The 22,424-nt window shown below is 46.5% G+C and overlaps 1 protein-coding gene across 7 annotated transcripts in view; it reads right to left on the bottom strand.

Annotated features, from left to right (window-relative positions):
- Positions 1 to 22,424, bottom strand: part of shank1 (SH3 and multiple ankyrin repeat domains 1) — a 67,240-nt gene that overhangs the window by 39,240 nt on the left and 5,576 nt on the right. For 6 of the 7 annotated variants that reach the window (XM_072704856.1, XM_072704854.1, XM_072704857.1 and 3 more), the window contains exon 3: positions 2,683 to 3,213. In XM_072704856.1, coding sequence (XP_072560957.1) covers positions 2,683 to 3,213 — 531 coding nt within the window. Of the gene's footprint in view, positions 1 to 2,682; positions 3,214 to 17,832; positions 18,187 to 22,424 lie in introns of those variants that run through there. The other variant, XM_072704858.1, reaches the window with a different exon arrangement.

Consider the following 22,424-nt stretch of genomic DNA (forward strand, 5'->3'; position numbering starts at 1 on the left):
GTGTGTATGACTGCATATGTGTGTGTGTGTGTGTCAGTGACTGTATATGTGTATATGACTATATATTCCATTTCAGCAGTAGACGCTTCTCCCCTCAGCTCATAACATTTATGTTCCTTGTACCACCTTTGTCTCCCTGATCTCATTAAAATACAATTAACAAGCAATTAGCATTTATTGAGGGCGAATTAGCCGACATGTAGAACAGGCTGAATGCGTTGGGACTAGTGGGGGGAGGGGATGGGGGGAGGAGGGGAGGCAGGGGGTGGGAGGGGGAAAGAGAGTCGGTAAGATGGGCTGAAATCACATTAGCTTGCTTACTTTCTTGTGACCTTGTTACCAACCCCACACCACAAAAAGTCTGATGGCTACATGGAGAAAAAAGTGCTTGTGAATTATGGACACATATGAGACACTGACTCACATATTAATAATAAATCAGAGAATGAGAGTGAGGAGCAGAAACCCTGCAGGCGTTATGGCCACTGCTCATGGACCAGGCGTCTTTGCGGTGCAGGAGACCGGTTAAAGGATGCTGCTCATGGCCTGCTCAACTTTGTGGAGCAGGACGTTAGTTACAGGACGCTGCTCATCAACCGGGTGTGTGTGCAGTGCTGGACACTGCTCATGGACTGGGTGTTTCTACAGTGCAGGTTTTTGTTCATGGACTGGGCGTCTCTGTGGAGCAGGACCCTGCGTACAGACAGGATGTCTCTTGCCTCATTTCCACTAATGTGGTGCCGGAGTCAGTGCTGGACTTTTTCCCAATTTGGAACTAGTTCCACGGGTTTCCACTGAAAAAAACTGGCCCTGGGCCAGGAAAAATGGCTCCAGCACGGCACCACAGCAAAGCTGGTCACCATAATGTCAGCGAAAGTGGGATGGGCTATCACCTCCAAACCCGGAAAACTCAATCCATAACTGACGTAGTTTTGTCTAATATCACCGGTGCTGATAGTGGAACAACTTGGCAGCATATAAGGAGAATAAAGCTACGTTGTTTTTTTCTTATTTGTGGAAATTAAAAGATTGACCTGCTGACCACATATTATAATAAATTGTAAATATTTCGCAGGTCACAATAAATTAAATATTGTGGCGGAAATCATGTGATCATGAGGCGGAAAACTAAATGAAATGTTTAGCAGACACTTCTATTGCATGATCTTTGAAAGGGTAGCAGTACAACAACACGTGAGAATAAACTCACTTACACACACAGGCGGGGAACCTTTACGGAGACAGAAGTGGATACAGGCGACAGAAACAGAGCACGAGTCATACTCTGAAAACTTTTTCTGGTTCGGCAACTTATATATAAAAACTTAAAATCCAAAAAGATCAAAATAAATCCAAAAAATGGAATACAAATGAACTTTTACTTTACTCTCACTTCCACCTATGTAAGCTTTCCGTTTTGTTCTTTTTTGATACCAATGGAAAGGTGGGCAGGTTCTCAAAAGGCACCAAGCGGGAACCAGCCCATCACCAACAACAGCACCAGTACCGGCTCCATGCTGGTGGAAACGAGGCCCCTACGGTGCAGGACACTGCTCATGTACTGGGCGTCTCTGTGCAGCGGTGCGCTGCTCATAGACCAGGGCCTCTCTGCAGTGCAGGACGCTGGTCACAGGGCACTGCTCACAGACTGGGCATCTCTGTGGTGCAGAACACTGGTCGCACGACGCTGCTCACGGACCGGATGTCTCTGCAGTGCAGGAGTCTGGTCACAGGACACTATTCACTGACCAGACATCTATCAAGCAGCCTTCATTCATTGTGTTACATTTGCTACAAGAGTGTCATTGGTCAAAACCGTAGCACTCTGCATCGTGCTGCATGGGACCACCGTGTTGTACCACTGCCGTCACCGTGGTTACTGCCCTTGTTCTCAGGAGCAGTTTATGATGTGCGTAACCATGGCTCATCTTGTGGACTGAATGTGTTTGATCTGGATAAACTCACAGCCCAGAATCACAGGTGAAAAGCTGTGTCTGATTACGCAAATAATCCAAACATGAGGGACATTCCAACACACTTTTTATTGAAGCGACTTTGCTTGGTAGTGATGCCAGAAGGTCTAATCAAAAGGTCTAATGTTTTAAATAATGTTTAATGACAGCTAATCATGTGACCAAGCTCGCATCATGTGATTATAATGTGATGAAGCATAGATACTGAGGGAATGTCTGTTTAATTTGGATCCTCCCACCCTGGACCTAATTCACTACACGTTGATCATCTCTCAGCAGTCAGGTCACTTTGAATTGTTGGTCTAATGCATCATTTCACTCAACAGAAATGTGCCACTTCCTTGTCCACTTCTGACACGATATCAGGAAGGACACTGATGTCAAAAGTATCATTTAATGCCAGGTTTATTTTTTTTAGAATTTATTTAGTGATCAATTGTCATTGTTGACACACCAAATCACACAACAACCAGATGTGTTCTCTGCATTTAACCCATATGTGACAATGTGACATAGCTGGGGGCAGCTAATTCAGCACCCGGGGAGCAGTGCTTGGGGGCGGTACCTTGCTCAGGGTACCTCAGTGGTGCCTTGCTGGTCGGGGATTCGAACCTGCAATCTTTCAATTACAAGTGCGCTTCCCTAACCATTCAGTGTGTTGTGTTTGTGGGCCTACCCAGAATGCACTGAGGGAGAAAGGCAGACTGACCGTCTGTTTGATGTCAGGGATCCCGATGCGGAACACCATCATGGAGATCTGCGTGTCGTCAGATGGCACCATACTGCCGCTGCGCTCACGTGGGCGCCTCTGCTGCTGCGTCTGATTGGCCGGCTGCTGGTGGCTGCCTGGGTTTGAGGAGTAGGGATTGGGTGCGATTCCTGGATTGCTGGATCGCCGCTGTCTGTCTCCAGGGTGTCGGCTAGTCATGTTGCCTGATTGCCTGCCTCTGCGTGAGTGCCCGCCTCCATCTCCATCTTCTTCATCTATTTCTTCTTCCTCTTCCCCTTCTAGCTCTCCATTTTCTTCATCTTCTCCTTCTTCATCCCTGTCATCTTCTTCTCTGTCCTCTTCCTCCTCTTCCTCTTCCTCTTCTTCCTCGTCTTCTGCCCCAGGGTATAGGTGTTGACTGTTTCCCAGCATCCTTTGCTGTTCCTCGTCACTGGAGAGGGGGCTGAGCGGCATCGTCATGGTGACAGGGCGGGTGGCGCCAGTGGCATTGGCATCATTCCCAGAGACACGCTGAAGAAAAAAGGATGGAAGTAAGAGATCAGAGAAGAAGGAGAGTGGAGAAGTAGAGGAGGCAAACTCATGAACTAATTGCATCAAGACAGGCTCAACAAAAATGAGAATAATCAGGGTCATATGCTCCACTGCGGCTTTACTGCTGCAATCTGGGTGCAGTGGACAGTTTGCTGTACACTGGATCTTTAATCTGGTTCTTATGTGTGATGCCATTTCTCTAAAGATCAAGTGAACATGCTCTCTATTCTGCACTGCACCATAATAAATATTTGTTTTAGTCTTTATGGGGAGAGACCCGCAGATACACTAAAGTACTAATTAGGCCAGTTAAGCTAATGAAGACCAACATACGCATAGACATATTCCACAGCGAATCACCACAAAGAACCAGCATTGCCCAGCATTTAAAAAATTAAGGGAAGAAACAGTTAAGGGAGTCCCTTCAGCAAAATCACACATTGGCACACATTCTCACACACAAGGGTTTGAAGTGAATCTCCTGTTTAGCTAAATGAATGATTAACTCCATGTCAACAAAACTCAAAAACAACAAAGCTGATCCATCTGTTGCCCCCTAAAATCCCCCCCCCCAATCCCCTCAAATGAATTCCCCAGAAAGGGCTGGTGATCAGGCTGCCCAACATAGAGGTACATCCTTTAGCAAACTGCGGACACCAGCGTAGAAAGAGACAGACAGGGAATCTGTCACCTTGATGACCAACGATAGGGTTCCCAGACTCATGCAGTTACTAAGAGTGGTAAAGTTAAACATACTGTATAAGGGGGGAGTGTGAACAGGCATCGGACAGGTAGGTCAGTACGCAGCTGAAGAAATGACTGAAATGGATAACAGCACACACTGCTGACTAATGACAGTGGGGAAAGAAAAAACACGAGGGAAGAGATCGGGGAGTATCGATCAGGAAAGAGAGAGAGTATCAGCAAGACTGGGACTGGCACCCTACCTGGGGAGGGACCCCTGCTCTACCTAGAATAGGAGCCCTGCCCCCTAACCAGGATGGATGGATGGAAAACAGAAAGGAGAAGAAGAAAAAGGGAGACAGTGAGAATGAGGAACTCAGAAGGAGACAGATATAAAGGGACTGAGAGAGGAGGACAGAGACCAAGAGACAGTAAGATTGAGGAGCTCAGAAAGAAGGAGACAGAGAGAGAGAGCAGACCTGAGAGATGAGGAGAGAACCTGGGAGACAGAGAGAGAGACAGTTCCAAGATGGCGACGCGCATAGATGCAGCAGCTCGATGATCTCCTTTTCGGTGCATCTTTATATTACTCGTTTTGTGTGAACGCACAGATTGGACTACTGCTAAAATTTCATTGTACTCCATACAATGACAATAAAGGATCTGAATCTGAGAGGAGGACAGATGTTGGGAGAAAGACAGAGAAGAGAAGACATTGGAAATAAGTGAACAGAAAGAGAGTGGGAAAGAGAAAGGAGAGAGAGAGAGAGAGAGGAACAGAGTAGAGAAGAGAGGCTGAGAGACAGAGAGAGATAGAGGAAGGAAGGAGACAGAAGAGGAGAGATACTGAGAGACAAAAGAAGAGAAGGCATTGGACAGAAGTAGACAGAAAGAGAGGGACTGAGAGAAGAGGAAGGGGAGTGAGAGATCGAAAGTGAGGAGCTCAGAAAAAAGAAAAGAGAGAGGGACAGAAGAGGAAGAGAGAGGCAGAGACAGAAAAGACTGGAAAGATATAGACAGAAAAAGAGGGACAGAGAGAAGAGGAAAGAGGAAGCGAAGGGGGTAGGGAAATGACACTTGCTGTGAGATTGAATAAAGAACAAGAAAAAGCTGACAGCAGAAAGGAATTAGGGATGAGAGGATTAGCAGAGAGCGCAGCCTGAAGGTGCAGAGTAGCCGGGGGTGTGGTTCAGGTACCGGTGGCTGTAGGCTGTTCAGGTGCCTGGGAGAGAGTGACGAGCCTGTTCCCGGTGGTGACCCCCAGACAGCCTTCATCGATACCCCCATCCCTGCCAGTGACTGAGCCCCTCCCTCCCTCTCTGTGCATCCATGTCACCTTGTCACTGCTCATGTCATTTCCCCCATGGCTCTTCAGCATTGTTTCACAGAGCACAGAGTCCTTTTATGTGTTTAGAGGTTTGTGTGTGTGTGTGTTATGTATATATTGCATTGTGGGGACCAAATGTCCCCACAGTGTGATAAACACCTGTTATTTTGACGTTGTGGGGACAATTTTTTCATTCCCCACCAGGGGAAACTCAATTTTTATAAAAATTTGCAACTGCACTCAAAAAACTAAAAATACCAAAAGGCTGGTTAGTTAAAGTTAGTAAGGGCTAGCTAGGGGTTAAGGTGATTATTGCTGGTATTAGGGTTATGCTCATAGAAATAAGTCCCCACAAAGGTATGAATACAAACAAGTGTGTGCATGTATTTGTGTGTGTCTGACTGAGTGTGTATTTGAGTGTCTGTGTGTCTGTCTGTTTGAATGTGTGTGCATGTGTTTGTGAATGTTGGTTTAAGCGAATGTGTGTGTCTGTCTGTGTAAGTGAATATGTGTGTGAGTGAGTGTGTGTGTGTTGCGTGTGTCTGTGTCAGTGTCTGCGTGTGTCTGTGTAAGTGTGTTTGTGTGAGTGTATGTTTGCATGTGTCTGTGTGTCTCTGTGTGTATTTGTGTGTGTGTGTTTGTCTGAGTCTGTGTTTGCGTGTGTCTGCGTGAGTGTGTGTCTGCGTGAGTGTGTGTTTGCGTGAGTGTGTGTTTGCTTGAGTGTGTGTTTGCGTGTGTCCGCATGAATGTGTCTGTGTCTGAGTGTGTTTGTGTGTGTCTGCGCGAGGCTGTATGTTCTATCCTTACTCATACATTTACTATACATGCTTCTGTCAGAGTCCCTTCCTTCCTCTCGCTCAACCACCACTCCAGTTTCAACAGGGATCACATACGCACTCCTATCCCTCTCATTCCCTCTCTCCCTGTCTCTCTATGTAGGACAGAGCATGTATTTAGATAGATATTTTCAGTGACTTGGTCCCCTGGAAATTTCACTGGGAAACTTCCAAGGAACAGATCGGCCCACTTTCACGCAGCAAAACTGGAGCGGACAGTATCTGTCTCTCCCTTCCAATCTGCCCTCTCGCTCAGGCCACATGCCCAAACCTCAGGGCCATGTGAGATGAGGGAGAGGGTTCTGTGTGAGGCTTTGCTCATAGATTCAGCAAGCGACCGACCACTCGGGGCAATACCCACGGCGACACAGAAATCAGCCATGGTCTTCCAGACACAGCGGCCTCTGGGTCCCCCACCAGAACACCCACAGAACCTGCCAACACTACTCTGAAGTGAAGACCCGATCTTGCACACTCCAAAGGACAACCTGCCAAGGTCCTGCTGTCTGACTCCTCCACAATCATAAAGGATTTTCAGAAGTGTTAAGATAGAAGCACAGGTTGCTGTTAACAGAACATTAAAGACAGATTCTGAGATTTGATATTCTTTTGTTTCTATAGCAGTGTAACACCAGCTCCAGAGGAAATATAGAGCAAGTGCATAAATATTTTAGAAATAAGGACACGGCAATGCTGTCTAGAGTATTTCTGTTGTACTAAATGAGACCAAGTGAATCTGGGAGGTTCACATTTTCACAGGAGCGTTTTACCAAACTGCTTGCTTTATATCCTGCATGTTTTAACCTGACAGGGCTGCAATGCTGCACTTAAAGAACCATTTCAGGATGTAGAAGCTGCTTTTTGCCAACGACACAAATAGATGGCTTAATAAAGTCAGCACAGATCTGGACTACTATGTTACAATTTGTATGTAAGACCCAATGCTTTAGAGACAGAGACAAACTCAGGAACAATGATAGAGGGGCAGGGCTGGAAATAATAGAGTGGAAGAGATTATGGAATGGTTTAAAAAAAGGATTTGGCAAAGACAGCTCTGCCCATCAAGGCACGACAGACAGTGCGATGACTGTCCATTAAGACGTGACAGACATAGAGAAAGGACTTGGAGGATGTAACATACACAGATGTGACTCGGTCGATTAGGGCATGACAGACACAGGGAGATAACTCTGTCTTTGAAGATGTGATATACACATATATGATTCTTTCTATCAGTATGTGACTGACACAGATAGATGACTCTGTCCAGTAGGATGTGACAGACACTGAGAGATGACTCTGTCTTGGAGGATGGGACATACACAGATATGACTCTTTCTATTAGGACATGACAGACACAGAGAGGTGACTCTGTCCATTAGGACGTGACACATACTGAGAAATGACTCTGTCCAGTAGGATGTGACATACATAGATATGGCTCTTTCTGACAGACAGAGAGAGATGACTCGGTCCATTCGGATCATTCAGATGTGACAGACACAAAGAGGTCAAAGAGGTGACTCTGTCTTAGAGGACATGATATACAGATATGACTCTCTATTTGGATGTGACAGACACTGAGAGATGACTCTGTCCATTAGGATGTGACAAAACATGAATAAACAGCATCCTGGGAAAGAGTATCACCCACAGATCGAGTTCCGCAGACTAACTCAGCTGCTGAAACATCCAATTGGCAGCCAGTAATGCAATAAAACTAGGAGGAAGTAGCGAAAGCTGGATGGAAGCGGTGTTTTGAAAGAGGAGAGCTGACAGAATCTCTGTACCATGTGCAGAGAGATTAGAAAAAGGTGTCCATTTTCTAATGTAGACTTTTAGCTTTATCACTTTATATAAAAAGAAAGTAAATTTTTTTTCTTTTAAAAATCTAGGACTGAAATTTATGAATAATAATCTGTGACTATTTATATTAAAGTTTACATTTGCCTACACACATCAACACATGTGTAGAGGCACACAGACACTCACTCAGTGGGTGGATTTGCAACAGATATTTTGCTTAGAGGAGTTGCAGAGCTTGAAGGATCCAGAGAGGGAAGCTGTCAGGCAGCTTTGGGGGGGGGGAAGAGCCAGGCCGCCACCTACCTGTGTGTAACCTGAAAGGAGAGGAGCTAAAAGTCACAGCCGGAGCACAGCGTATCACGCTGCGTCTGCCACACACAGAGAAACGGCGCCGTCGTACTCGCCACTGCCTGCCTGCCTCTGGGCTTTCCACCAACATCAAGCATTTCAGCGCAGCTACTCGGTACTTCTACATCAATGGCAACTGCTGATGCAAACTCTAAGCAAAACATTCTCTGCACATATATCTGAATATGTGCATGCAAAAGACGTATATACATATTTTTTGCCACTTTATTAAGTATGCCTGCACATTAACTCAAACAGCCTGCTCCTTCAAAGAACAAATCATGTGGTTTGCAACTAAATATATACAGAATATAGACAGGGTCAAGTGGTTCACTGACTGTGCGGCGGAGCATTAAGATGATTAAGATGTGTGATAGAAGTGATTTTAAACATGGTGTGATTGTTGGTGTCAGATATGATTGTTCTAGCATTTCAGACCCAGCCGCCCTCCTGGGAATTTCATGTACTATAGTGTCTATAGTTTAGAGAGTATGGTGTGATGGGCAAAAAACATTCAATCGGCAGAACTTCTGTGGATGGAAACATTAATGAAGGAGGTCAGAGGAGCATGGCCAGAGTCGCTAAGGCTAACAGGAAGTGCAATAATAGCAGCTCAGTACAGCAGCGTTGTGCGGGAACGCTTCTCAGGACATACAACTCAATCTTTGAAGACAAAGGCGCCTCCTACCTGATATGCAGGTGTACCTACTAAAGTGGCCACCAAGTGTAAGTTTCTACATATTCCTCATGTATAAACCCAGGTCTATAAAACTGTATTTTCTGACATGTAAAACTTACAAGGTTTATAAAAAAATAACTTTAATGTGTGCACTGTTTTAATGGCAACAATAGTCTGCTAGTCATTATGTGGGATTAGAGGCCCAAAGCTCCTTTTCTGGAACGCTGACACCAAAATGATCAAAAGCTACTGGAACTGTCATTCTGCCTGTGAATTTCAAGTGTGCAGGACAAATGTGTGGCTGCATCATCGGCCCGAACGAAGCGCAATGTCAGTGGACTCCCTTTCTGCCGTTTCTTCCTCTAAATGTCCCACATTTCACTCCATGATTGCCTCATGTGCCCAGCCTCCGTTTACCCATCTCTGTCTCTCTAAGCTGCTCAGAAAACTATGAATCATGGACAAAAGTAACAACAATACAGGCCACAGTCACGTGAGCACTGCTGTGAGGCTGAGTGGAGTCTGTTTGTGTATGTGTTGTGTATTTGGGTGGCAAAAAGTGAGAACGTTTCCTGATAGACTCCTCAGAACAGATGGGGACAAATGTGCCCAAACACATTTTAATATGACCAAGTTTTTAGAACTGCCAAAATATTTTCCTGTTTGGACTGAATGTGAGAGCCTTTCCTGTTTGGAGTGAATGTGAGTGATTTTCCTGTTTGGAGGGAATGTGAGAGATTTTCCTGTTTGGACTGAATGTAGGAGCCCTTCCTGTTTGGACTGAATGTGAGAGCCCTTCCCGTTCGGAGTGAATGTAGGAGTCCTTCCCGTTTGGAGTGAATGCGAGAGATTTTCTTGTTTGGACTGAATGTGAAAGCCCTTCCTGTTTGGACTGAATGTGAAAGCCCTTCCTGTTTGCACTGAAGACGAGAGCACTTCATGTTTGGACCGAATACGAGAGCCCTTCCTATTTGCACTGAATGCGAGAGCCTTTTCTGTTTGGAGTGAATGCGAGAGCCCTTCATGTTTGGACCGAATACGAGAGCCCTTCCTGTTTGCACTGAATGCGAGAGCCCTTTCTGTTTGGAGTGAATGCGAGAGCCCTTCCTGTTTGCACTGAAGACGAGAGCACTTCATGTTTGGACCGAATACGAGAGCCCTTCCTGTTTGCACTGAATGCGAGAGCCCTTCCTGTTTGAACTGAATGCGAGAGCCCTTCCTGTTTGGAGTGAATGCGAGAGCCCTTCCTGTTTGCACTGAAGACGAGAACACTTCATGTTTGGACCGAATACGAGAGCCCTTCCTGTTTCCACTGAATGCGAGAGCCCTTCCTGTTTGGAGTGAATGTGAGAGCCCTTCCTGTTTGCACTGAAGACGAGAGCACTTCAAGTTTGGACCGAATACGAGAGCCCTTCCTGTTTGCACTGAATTCGAGAGCCCTTCCTGTTTGGAGTGAATGCGAGAGCCCTTCCTGTTTGGAGTGAATGCGAGAGCCCTTCCTGTTTGCACTGAATGCGAGAGCACTTCCTGTTTGGAGTGAATGCGAGAGCCCTTCCTGTTTGAACTGAATGCGAAAGCCCTTTCTGTTTGGAGTGAATGCGAGAGCCCTTCCTGTTTGCACTGAATGCGAGAGCCCTTCCTGTTTGCACTGAATGCGAGAGCCCTTTCTGTTTGGAGTGAATGACAGTCTTCAGCTGCCTATCAAATGAGCACCCTCCAAAAAAACTCTTTTTTTCCACTTTTTCTCACTCTAAATTTGCATTGCCGGCTGCCTGTGTTTGATGGGGATTTGGGTCATAAATCCTTCTCCAGTGAGGTCTCAGAAGTGAATGCCGTAAGCAATCCAGATAGGGGTGCAGGATGGCTTACTGCCGTCTCATTTCAGCCATGACTTCATTTCAAGATCTGGCTTGAAACTCTGTTCTGCCAGGAAAACAGAGCTAAACTCAAGGCAAGAGTTATTAGCATTAGCATTAGCTGAGATTGCCAGATGGACGGATTTGGCCAAGATTGCTGCTTATTGATTCATGGTTCTCCATATAGCTTTTTATATTGTCTTGTAATGTTGAGTTTAGCTTGTTCTAAATTCATGGTGCTGCTCCACACCCCAACTGGCACAACCCCACTCCCACAACATCCCAACAGATGTCCTCCAGACTGAAGCTGTATACTCTCTGCCTCCTTTGTCCCAAAACCTTCTTCCTGAGCTCTGACTGGATTCTGAAGAGCAGAAAAAGTGACTTATAAAGCACAGACAAGTTTAAGAGCAAAACTGCAAGCAGAGAAATACAACACTGCCACATCCCACAAAAAAACTGGCTCATTCTTACACAATTACCGGTTGACTTACAGAGTATAAATAGCCTATCTCCTCTATACCTATTGAAATGACATCAGTTAACTGTAACAGATACTAATCAGGTCAGTTTACTAAGTATGGTCATTGCAGTACCTTGCTGGTGCTGTTAGCTGTTCATCAGGATCGACAAAATATGGAAGATTTTGACTGTTAGCACAGAGGATTGGATTAAGTCCTACTGGGTCGAACCCATGTGATACCACGCACAGATAAATGCATGGCTGTCTTCCTAAACTTTCACATAAAACACTTTGCCCTGTTATGTGGGCACAAAGAGGAAATTGCTATCAGAGCTGGCTGTTAATTAATATAATCATCATAGAGATGAACACGATAATAATAAGACCTGAAATTGATCTGAAAATATTAAATTGGTGTTTATTAGTATCATTTACTGTCATAGTCATTGTTGTATGTTTTTTATAATTATCCCAGAATGCTACTTTTTAAATGTATAGCATGTAAATCTTTAGCAGAAGGGATTTACCAACCACAGGACTTTTATCAATATTTTTGCAAAGTGTAGCTTTCATCAAAAAAAAAAATCTGCAACTTCATGTTTATGATGTTGTCTCTAGAGAAATGGATGGGGCATGACCCTGGGCCCCTCCCCTCTCAGATAGCTGATCACCATGAGGCCCCTGTCTGCCTGAGCTTTGGAAACAGGTTCCAACAGGAAAGATAAAAGCCAGAGTAAAGCATCCACTGCCGACTAAGTCCGTGGAACCCAGAACCTGCTCCAGTGAAAGCAGTTGACAGGGCCGCAAAAACTAACTCTGTCCCCTAGCAGCCGCCTCATTTATAAACGGGACCATCACAGGACCGTGGTAACCCTGTTCCGGCCAACCACCTCTTACGGAAAGATCAGCATCACGGGACCGCCGTAACGCTATCCCGATCAGCCACTTCATACAGAAACCATCACAGGACTGTGGTAACGCTCTTCCGGCCAGTCGCTTCATACAGAAACGACAGCATCACAGGACCGCGGTAACACTGCCCCGGCCAGTCACCTCATACGGAAACAACACCATCACAGGACAGCGGTAACACTGTCCCAGCAAGCCACCTCACACAGAAACAACACCATCACAGGACCGCGGTAACACTGCCCCGGCCAGTCACCTCATACGGAAACAACACCATCACAGGACAGCGGTAACACTGTCCCAGCAAGCCACCTCACACAGAAACAACACCATCACATGACCGCGGTAACACTGCCCCGGCCAGTCACCTTGTACAAAAATGGCACCATCACAGGACCGTGGTAACGCTGTCCCAGCAAGCCACCTCACACGGAAACGACACCATCACAGGACCGCGGTAACACTGTCCTGGCCAGCCAACTCATACAGAAATGGCACCATCACAGGACCGCGGTAACACTGTCCCTGCCAGCCAACTCATACAGAAACCATCACAGGATCGCGGTAACGCTATCCCAGCAAGCCACCTCATACAGAAACGACACCATCACAGGACCGTGGTAACACTATCCCGACCAGCTAACTCATCCAGAAACTACACCATCACAGAACCGCGGTAACACTGTCCTGGCCAGCCAACTCATACAGAAACGACACCATCACAGGACCGCAGTAACGCTATCCCGACCAGCTAACTCATCCAGAAACTACACCATCACAGAACCGCGGTAACACTGTCCCGGCCAGCCAACTCATACAGAAACGACACCATCACAGGACTGCGGTAACTCTATCCCGACCAGCTGCCTCATACACAAATGGCACAATCAGAGGACTGTGGTAACGCTATCCCGACCAGCTAACTCATACAGAAACGACACCATCATAGGACTGCGGTAACTCTATCCCAACCAGCCGCCTCATACACAAATGGCACCATCACAGGACCGCGGTAACGCTATCCCGACCAGCCGCCTCATACAGAAACGGCACCATCACAGGACCGAGGTACCACTGTCCCGGCCAGCCAACTGATACAGAAACGGCACCATCACAGGACCATGGTAACGCTGTCCCAGCCAGCCACCTCACAGAGAAATAACACCATCATAGGACCGCGGTAACGCTGTCCCAGCCAGCCACCTCACAGAGAAATTACACCATCATAGGACCGCGGAAACGCTGTCCCAGCCAGCCACCTCATAGAGAAATGACACCATCGTAGGACCGCAGTAACGTTATCCCGACCAGCTAACTCATACAGAAACTACACCATCATAGGACCGCGGTAACGCTATCCCGACCAGCCGCCTCATACACAAATGGCACCATCACAGGACCACGGTAACGCTGTCACGACCAGCTAACTCATACAGAAACTACACCATCATAGGACCGCGGCAACGCTATCCCGAGCAGTCACCTCATACAGAAACGACACCATCACAGGACTGAGGTACCACTCTCCCGACCAGCCGCCTCATACACAAATGGCACCATCACAGGACCACGGTAACGCTGTCACGACCAGCTAACTCATACAGAAACTACACCATCATAGGACCGCGGCAACGCTATCCCGAGCAGTCACCTCATACAGAAACGACACCATCACAGGACTGAGGTACCACTCTCCCGACCAGCCAACTCATACAGAAATGGAACCATCACAGGACTGTGGTAACAATGTCCCAACAAGCCACCTCATACAGAAACGACACCATCACAGGACCACGGTAATGCTATCCCGGCTATCCAACTCATACAGAAACGACAGAAACACTATCCCGACCAGCTGCATCATACACAAATGGCACCATCAGAGGACTGTGGTAACACTGTCCCGGCCAGTCGACTCATACAGAAACGACACCATCATAGGACTGCGGTAACGCTATCCCAACCAGCCGCCTCATACACAAATGGCACCATCACAGGATCGCGGTAACGCTATCCCGGCTAGCCAACTCATACAGAAACGACATCATCATAGGACCGCGGTAACGCTGTCCCAGCCAGCCACCTCATAGAGAAATGACACCATCGTAGGACCGCAGTAACGCTATTCCGACCAGCTAACTCATACAGAAACTACACCATCATAGGACTGCGGCAAAGCTATCCCGACCAGTCACCACATACAGAAACGACATCATCACAGGACCGCGGTAACGCTATCCCGACCAGCTGCCTCATACACAAATGGCACCATCACAGGACCGCGGTAACGCTATCCCGACCAGCCGCCTCATACACAAATGGCACCATCACAGGACCGCGGTAACAATATCCCAGCCAGCCAACTCATACAGAAACGATACCATCACAGGACCGTGGTAACGCTGTCCTAGCCAGCCAAGTCATACAGAAACGACACCATCATAGGACCGTGGTAACGCTGTCCTGGCCAGCCAACTCATACAGAAATGACACTCTCACAGGACGGTGGTAACACTGTACCGGTCAGCCATCTTATAGAGAAATGATACCATTATAGGACCGCGGCAACGCTGTCCCAGCCAGCCATCTTATAGAGAAATGACACCATTATAGGACCGCGGCAACGCTGTCCCTGCCAGCCACCTCATAGAGAATTGACACCATCATAGGACCGCGGTAATGCTGTCCCAGCCAGCCACCTCATAGAGAAATGACACCATCATAGGACAGCGGTAACACTGTCCCAACCAGCCACCTCATACAGAAACGGCACCATCACAGGACCATGGTAACGCTGTCCCGGCCAGCCAACTCATACAGAATCGGCACCATTACAGGACCGGAGTAACGCTGTCCCGGCCAGCCAACTCATACAGAAACGACACCATCATAGGACCGTGGTAACGCTGTCCTGGCCAGCCAACTCATACAGAAATGACACTATCACAGGACCATGGTAACGCTGTCCCGGCCAGCCAACTCATAGAGAAATGACACCATTATAGGACCGCGGCAACGCTGTCCCAGTCAGCCACCTCATAGAGAATTAACACCATCATAGGACTGCGGTAATGCTGTCCCAGCCAGCCACCTCAAACAGAAATGGCACCATCACAGGACCGCAGCAACGCTCTCCCGGCCAAAAGGCCTGTTCTAAAATGACACTGAAAACCGGTTTGTGGCTGCAATGTTCACAGACAGAAGAGAAAAGCCATATCCCAGGCTCTCACTGGAAGAACCAACATCAACACAACCTCTGCTGACTGATGTCCAGCACAACTTCATAATTTGGAAGGGAGAAATGTATCAGTATCTAAAGAGTGAAGCTTTAGCGTGTAGCAGTTTCCACAGCACAGCCACTCTTTCCAGGAATGCTGTCATCAACAGCGAATCTCGCCACCTACACAGCACATCACTAAACAACGTCCTGGGGCAGAGAACAAAGTATCCAGTGACACAATGACGGAGCATTTGGTGCTGAAGATACACCACCAGGTGATACACAGGGTACAGCAGATCGTTTAGGTCACAGCTCTGAGACTCTCTCATGAGTCATATCTGATGTGGGGAGAGACCAGCAGATTGGGACTGAGGAAGAGTGGGATCAGGAGATATAGAGGGTAATTGGGAGACAGAGAGTGTGAAAGAAAGTAACCAGAAGGCAGCATTAAAGTCGCTCGGCAATATAAATCTGTTGCGTCGATAAAGCCAAATGAAACTGAAAATAAAGTGAAACCGATCAGAACCCCTGAGGAAGAGGGGGACAGGAAGCTGTGTACAAACGATGAGTTTAGAGAATGAAAAAAGAGACAAGGACATAGACAGGGAACGACTGCTGAAGTAGGCCACAGCACATGGGACATGCCATGTCCCAGATCAGTCGTTCACCTCAGGAGGAGGGGAAGGATAGAGAGTGGGAGTGAGGGGCTGAACACATGAGGGGAGGGGCCTGGAGAGCGAGCGAGCGACGGGGTAATGGTCAAACCGCACCATCAAACAGGAGGCTCGGCAAACAGAGACGCCCACGTCAGTGAGTGACACCCTACAGACAGAGATTTCCCAGCAGGTCTAATTTCAGCTGAAAACACTCACTCAGATTCAGCTGGCAGTTACGGCGTCTTACGTAAGTGGTGCTCGCGTGTGCAGCCAAAGGAATTCATTTGTCAAAATGTGTTAAAATTAACCTGTTGCACAAAAAAATACATTATATCACCAGTTCATCACTCCAAGGAAGGGATAACAGGTGACGAAGATGACTGGAGCACAGTGCAGAATGGAAGCTGTGGCGTGACATAGTACACAGACCCTCACCCAGTTAGGATGGACTGGGAGACTCATAAGTACTGCAAGAATAAAAAGGACAGGGGCAAGGGCCGTGCAGGCATGGGGGGTGTCAGATACAGGAATGCTGCACCTATTTGTTCAGAACTGCTTCATTGCCCCTGCATTCTCAAAAGATTGATGGATGGCCTCTTCACCTGTTTCTTCAGCCTTTTCCCTCTCTATCAGCAGACAGGAGGTATAAATAAAAGCACCCACCACCACTATGACCTCCCGTCCCTGTACCAGCCAGATTCTGTCAGCAAGCGCCCGTCCTGGCCAAGGGGAGAGCAGCAGAGGACATGTGATGGACAGGCAGGCATTACTAACAGACACAGACATAATGGATGGGCTCCTATGGGCAGTCTGTGAGAAGCACATGGCCAGATTAGTGCCGCTTTGCAGTGCTGCTGCCAGTGCCCGCCTGCCCACGTGCTGCTCTGTGTGTTCATGTCAGTGGGAAGCAGTCCTGGCCCCAGTAGCTGCTCATGTCTTTTAGTGAACAGCCCGCTTCTGCAAATGGTCCCCTTTAACGAAAAGGCCGTCTATATAGTGAAAAGGCCCCCTTGAATGAGCAACCCGCTTTAGCAAAAAGGCCCCCTTCGGCGAACAGCTTCCTTTAGCAAACTGCTTTAGCAAAAAAGGCCCCTTTAGTGAACAGCCCGCTTTAGCGAATGGCCACCTTTAGCGAACAGCCTGCTTTAGCAAAAAGACCCCCTTTAGCGAACAGCCCGCTTTAGCAAACAGTCTGTTTAGCAAACGGCCCACTTTAGCGAACGGCCCCCTTTAGCAAACGGCCCATTTTAGTGAACGGCCCACTTTAGATAACGGCCCACTTTAGTTAACGGTCCCCTTTAGTGTATGACTGACTCCCTTTAGCGAACAGATCCCATTAGTGAACGTCCCTCTTTTGCCAACGGTTCCCTTCAGAGAATGGCACGCTTTAGCAAACGGCTCCCTCTGCTGTCCCATGTGTCTCTGCTTGTCCCTCACACTCTCTGTCTTCATCCAGTATCTTCAGAAACCCCAAAGCCACGCTGCTGTCCACTCATCCCCGCATCTATCCCTGGCCACTCACTTGTCGTTCCTCTGAGTATTCAGAGACATGCGTTGCTCTGTCCTGCTCTCAAACACCCTGCCCCACATCTGCTCGCGACCGGGCACATGCAAATGAATGTTGCAGCTTCTCCACCTCTGTGGTTCCCTCTCTCTCCGTTTACAGTGGGTTTCCCCCACCCATCTTTACTGCTTTGCCTCCACTCCTCCATCTCCCTACGTAAAGCTTCCTCCTCCTTCACTTGCCCATCCAGCCACCCATCCATCATTTCTTCTCTTTCAGCCATAAGCAAAGCAAAGGTTACGTCTCTTACTGTGTACACTCTTCTTCTTCTGTTTGCTCTCTTTCTGCTTGCAGATCCTTCTTCCCTTTAATAGAGGGACACAGAAGGGAGAGAATGCCCAGCCACTTCCAGTTGTAAAAATGAGAGGGAGAAAGAAGAGGCAGTTCAAAAACCTGATCAAAGACAAAACGCTACAATCATTTTGCTGCTAAAAATGACATTCTTGCGCATATTTCTGCCTGTCACAGGGTATCCTTGGCTCTGTCTTCCAGTAACATCAGTAGTAACAGTTCTTTTTCCCCCGCTCTGACCATCAGTCTTCCTCTCCTCCTCTCTCCCTCCCTCCCTCTCTCTCTCCCTCGCCGCCTCTCCACAGCAGCATGTTGAAACAGCCTCGGTGTCTCTCTCTTTGCGCTGGTTGGACCGCCAGTCTGCTGCTCTCTCCTCCCCCTTTCTCTCTCTTCCATTCTCAGCGGTGATGGCCCTCCCCCTACTTTCCTGCCCCCCCACCTCTCTTTCTCTCCATCAGCTTCAGATGCAGGCCATACTATTCCCTTCCTCGCTGCTCCTCTTTGATGGTGAGCTGAGTTGTAGACTTAGCAGAGATGAGAGTCTGTTTCTGGCAGAGCTTGACTGAAGATGGAGGGTGACAGAAGATTAGAGGCACAGAGCTGCACACGAGCTGCAGCCTGATGCAGAAACAGTGCCAGACAGACAAAACAGCTGTACACAGAGCTAGTATGTCTACCCTGAATTTACATACAGCACTCACTCATCTTATTTTAGTCTGTAATTGTCAGTTATTGTAGAAGAAGCTTCTCCACACATAAGTTAACATCAAACACAGATCACAAGCTACATGATGAATAGCATGTATACCACCTGCAAAAGTCAGGCCGTCTTGTCAGAACACGCAGTCAAATGGGGGCAAGATGGTGGCTCAGATGCTCAGGTAAGTGGAGGCCCAACTGGACAGCTAGTATCGCTCCACATAAGGCAGAGCTGCATCACTTGTGGAAACAAGCACTTCGAACCATAAACAAGGACAAAGTTCTGGCTGTTTCCACAGCCTCGGCCCCTCTTGAGCATTCGATGCCATCATCTCACCGAGAAGCACCAGCTGCGGTTACTGTCAGGGCACAAGGGAACGCGCTTTATTCACATTACAGATTCCTGCACAACCTTCCACAACAAACAAACATCAGTACTGTTAATGAGAAGCTGGTATATATTACATTTTACTTGAGTACTGTATATCCATCCATCTTCCAATCGCATATCCTATTCCGAAGCCAACGCAGCACTAAAAAGGTGTATAGCCAGAACAGGATGCCAGTCCATCACTGGGCACTCTTATTCTCCATGTCAGTGGTCTACAGAAGGGGTGTCAAATTCCAGTCCTGGGGGGCTGGAGCCCTGTGTAGCTTAGTTCTCCCTCTGTTGCACCACAAATGATTCAGTGTGATGATGATGTGTGATAATTAGCACAAAGAGTTGCAAGGAGTTGAATCGGGTGTTAAATGAGAGGAATCCCAAAAATGCGCAGGGCTCCGGCCCTCCAGGACTAGGGCTTGACACCCCGGCCCTACAAAAAGAAACTAGAGTTTGTGCAACAGTAGGAGAACATACAAACCACAGATGTGAGGCAGGCGTGCTCCTGAGAATTTACTTCATCGGTTCAGTTTGGAAGATAAATGAATGTGTGTATGCCAACAGCTCAACAGAAGGACATCAATGACCTGCCTGCATTCCCCACAATACGGGTGAGGAGAAATGTTTGGCAGATGGATGGATGGATGGAATATAAAAAAGTATGTGCAAGCATATGCATTATATACAGTCATGCGCCGCATAACGACGTCAGATATACAGTGGTGGTCCATGAGATTTTAATGGAGCTGAAAACTTTCTATCACCTAGTGACGTTGTAGCACAATGCATTACTCACGTTTGGAGTGATACTGGTATAAAGAAACCTACTGCATTGCCAGTCCTATAAAAGTGTAGCACATACAATTATCTAGAGTACATAATACTAGATAATGATAATGACCGTTACTGGTTTATGCATTTACTATACCATACTTTTTACTGTTATTTAGGCTACACCAGTTACTCTAGGTGTGTAGTAGGCGACACCATCTAGGTTTGTGTAAGTACACTCTATGATGTTTGCAGAACGACTCAATCACCTAACGACGCATTTCTCAGAACGTATCCCTGTCAAGTGACGCATGACTGTAAATATCATTTAGCAGTACATGCAATTTACTCTTAAACAGAGAATAATAAACTTAATTGCTCTGCTTCCTAATTTGTGTTACCTTTTAAATTTACTTTTCATAGAAAACATACAGAATAACACTTTCTATTGAACGGTAATGTCCTTGCACCTTATGTCAGACTTCCAAACTGTCAAAACTGAATGTAACCGCAGACAAGCGGGTTTCTGGTTCAAAGCTGAAAATATTTTCTGCAGTCATCCCACCCAAATGACATTAAAATGAAATGTTCTATCAATGGGTTTCATTACTGAATGAACAAATAATTGAAATACAAAAGTGCCTGTGTATATCATACATACATATGGCTAATGGCTTCAGCAATATCACCAAGAGAGAGACAGTGCACTTTAATCATACAAAATGTAAACATGTGGTCATTAGGATTCAACGCCACCAAAAAGTAATCTACAAAGAAAATGAAGTTTGACTAAAAGCAGACTTTCTCAAATGTCAATTACTTACGTGCATTGACATTTGCTGAAATGTTAATTTTTCTGACCATTAGAGTAAAAAAAACACTGACTCTTTTTTTATCATAGCATTACTTCCAAGATTTTCTATTTATAAAACCATATATTTCTCAATAGGAATATTTCAGCCTAGAGATTCAGGGGGCATGTACATAGTGATGACCTGCATGTCACTATAGCTTCAGGGGATTGTGTGCATTGTGATCATCCACATGTCACTATAACTTCAGGTGGTTGTGTGCACCGTGATCACCCGCATGTCACTATAGGTTAAGGGGGGGGGGGGGGGGGGTGTGCATAGTGATCACCCATAAGTTATAGCTCAGACTCCAGCAGAAAGGGTGAGCGGTGGAGATGTGCTCAAAGCCGGGGCCCTTTGCAGGGGATGGACTGCTGACACTAAGAATGCACTGTTTGGCAAAGCATCCCTCACACACATGCAGGTAGTGAATCTCCCTACATGTGCCGTGTGTATCAGCAACACTCAAATTAAAATTCTTCCAAAATGGTGAAGACAGTATTTTGGTCCTTTTGAGCAGCAGTTGGCGCTCTTGTGCCATCTTACTCTCCTTTTCCTCTTTTGCCGGTGTCCTCATTATGAAAAAAGCTGTTCTACTTGCCTTCAGAGTTAACCCCTCACTTGTGCCAAAGGAAGCAAAAGTGGGTCATGGAAAGGGAGGGGGGAGGAGGTGGGGGGAGGGATGGAAGATGTGAAGAGATAGACAAAAGAGAAGTCAAGCAGTGTAGATATGGAGGTCAAAAAAGTTTGGAGTTAGACAGCTAAAGTCACAAAAACCAGGGGCGGGCATTAAGTGCACATCCATACATGACTAAACAAACTTTTAGAAAGATCTTTAATTTTTATTATGACTTAATATTATTTTACAGCATAATATTAAAAGATTTTTTTCTCTGTAAAAAATCCAGTTTCCATTTAAAAAACGATCTTTATATACACCAGGGAACTTCTACCAGAAATAGTATGAGAAAACCTCTGTAGTAAATTTTCTCACATTAACAAACAGACAATCAATGATATATTAATGTTATATATTAAAGCACCGTTTATTAAAAAAAAGACATATTGAAATGAATGGGCTGTTCCTGTTCTGCCTAGCTTACCACACACATGTGAGATCCGGACCATGCTGGCCTCTCTTATTAGCATCGTTGCTGCTTTCATCCCGTCAAGTATCAATCAGGTACATATCAAGGTATTTGGGAAAAAAACAAAAAACGCACAGATCCACATATAACAGAGCCTCAGGTGAACAACTGTACAGAAAGAGCAGATTTTGTATGTCACGTTGAGATGATATATATCTGCTGTACCAGCAGGCTTCTGTTCCATGACACCCCTCCCAAGGAGCTGATATGAATCAAGAACAAACACAACATAAGCAGTACACGGCCCTAGCCACAGAAATAGAACATACCAAGACATTTAAAACCCTGCTGCCCTTCTCTCACATGTGGAAACACTGTGCTTCAATCTGTGAGTTGTCATAAGCTCACAAAGCAAGCAGTATAGGTTGCAGAAAATGAATCCAGTATGAGGCCTCTGATGCTGTCTCACAATAACACTTCTGAATTCCCCTTCAACTGCCATTCACAAATACGCAATTTCTCTGGAAACCTTCCTTGGAATCTTAAAGCCTACAAATTTACACAAGGTGTACATTTATATTAGCATCAAGTACTCTTTCAGTTCAGTTTGGAAAGGCAATGCGCAAACAGTGTGCCCTCAAACAGAGACGAACATATTGTATAAATGAAAATTGTACAACTAGGCTTAAGATTTCAATACAGTACAAATATTCACTAAATAGCACATCAGCACCCCCATGTGCCTTACATGTGCTATTAC

Source organism: Paramormyrops kingsleyae, chromosome 22 (genome assembly GCF_048594095.1).
Source record: "Paramormyrops kingsleyae isolate MSU_618 chromosome 22, PKINGS_0.4, whole genome shotgun sequence".
In the NCBI taxonomy this organism is placed as follows: Eukaryota; Metazoa; Chordata; class Actinopteri; order Osteoglossiformes; family Mormyridae; genus Paramormyrops; species Paramormyrops kingsleyae.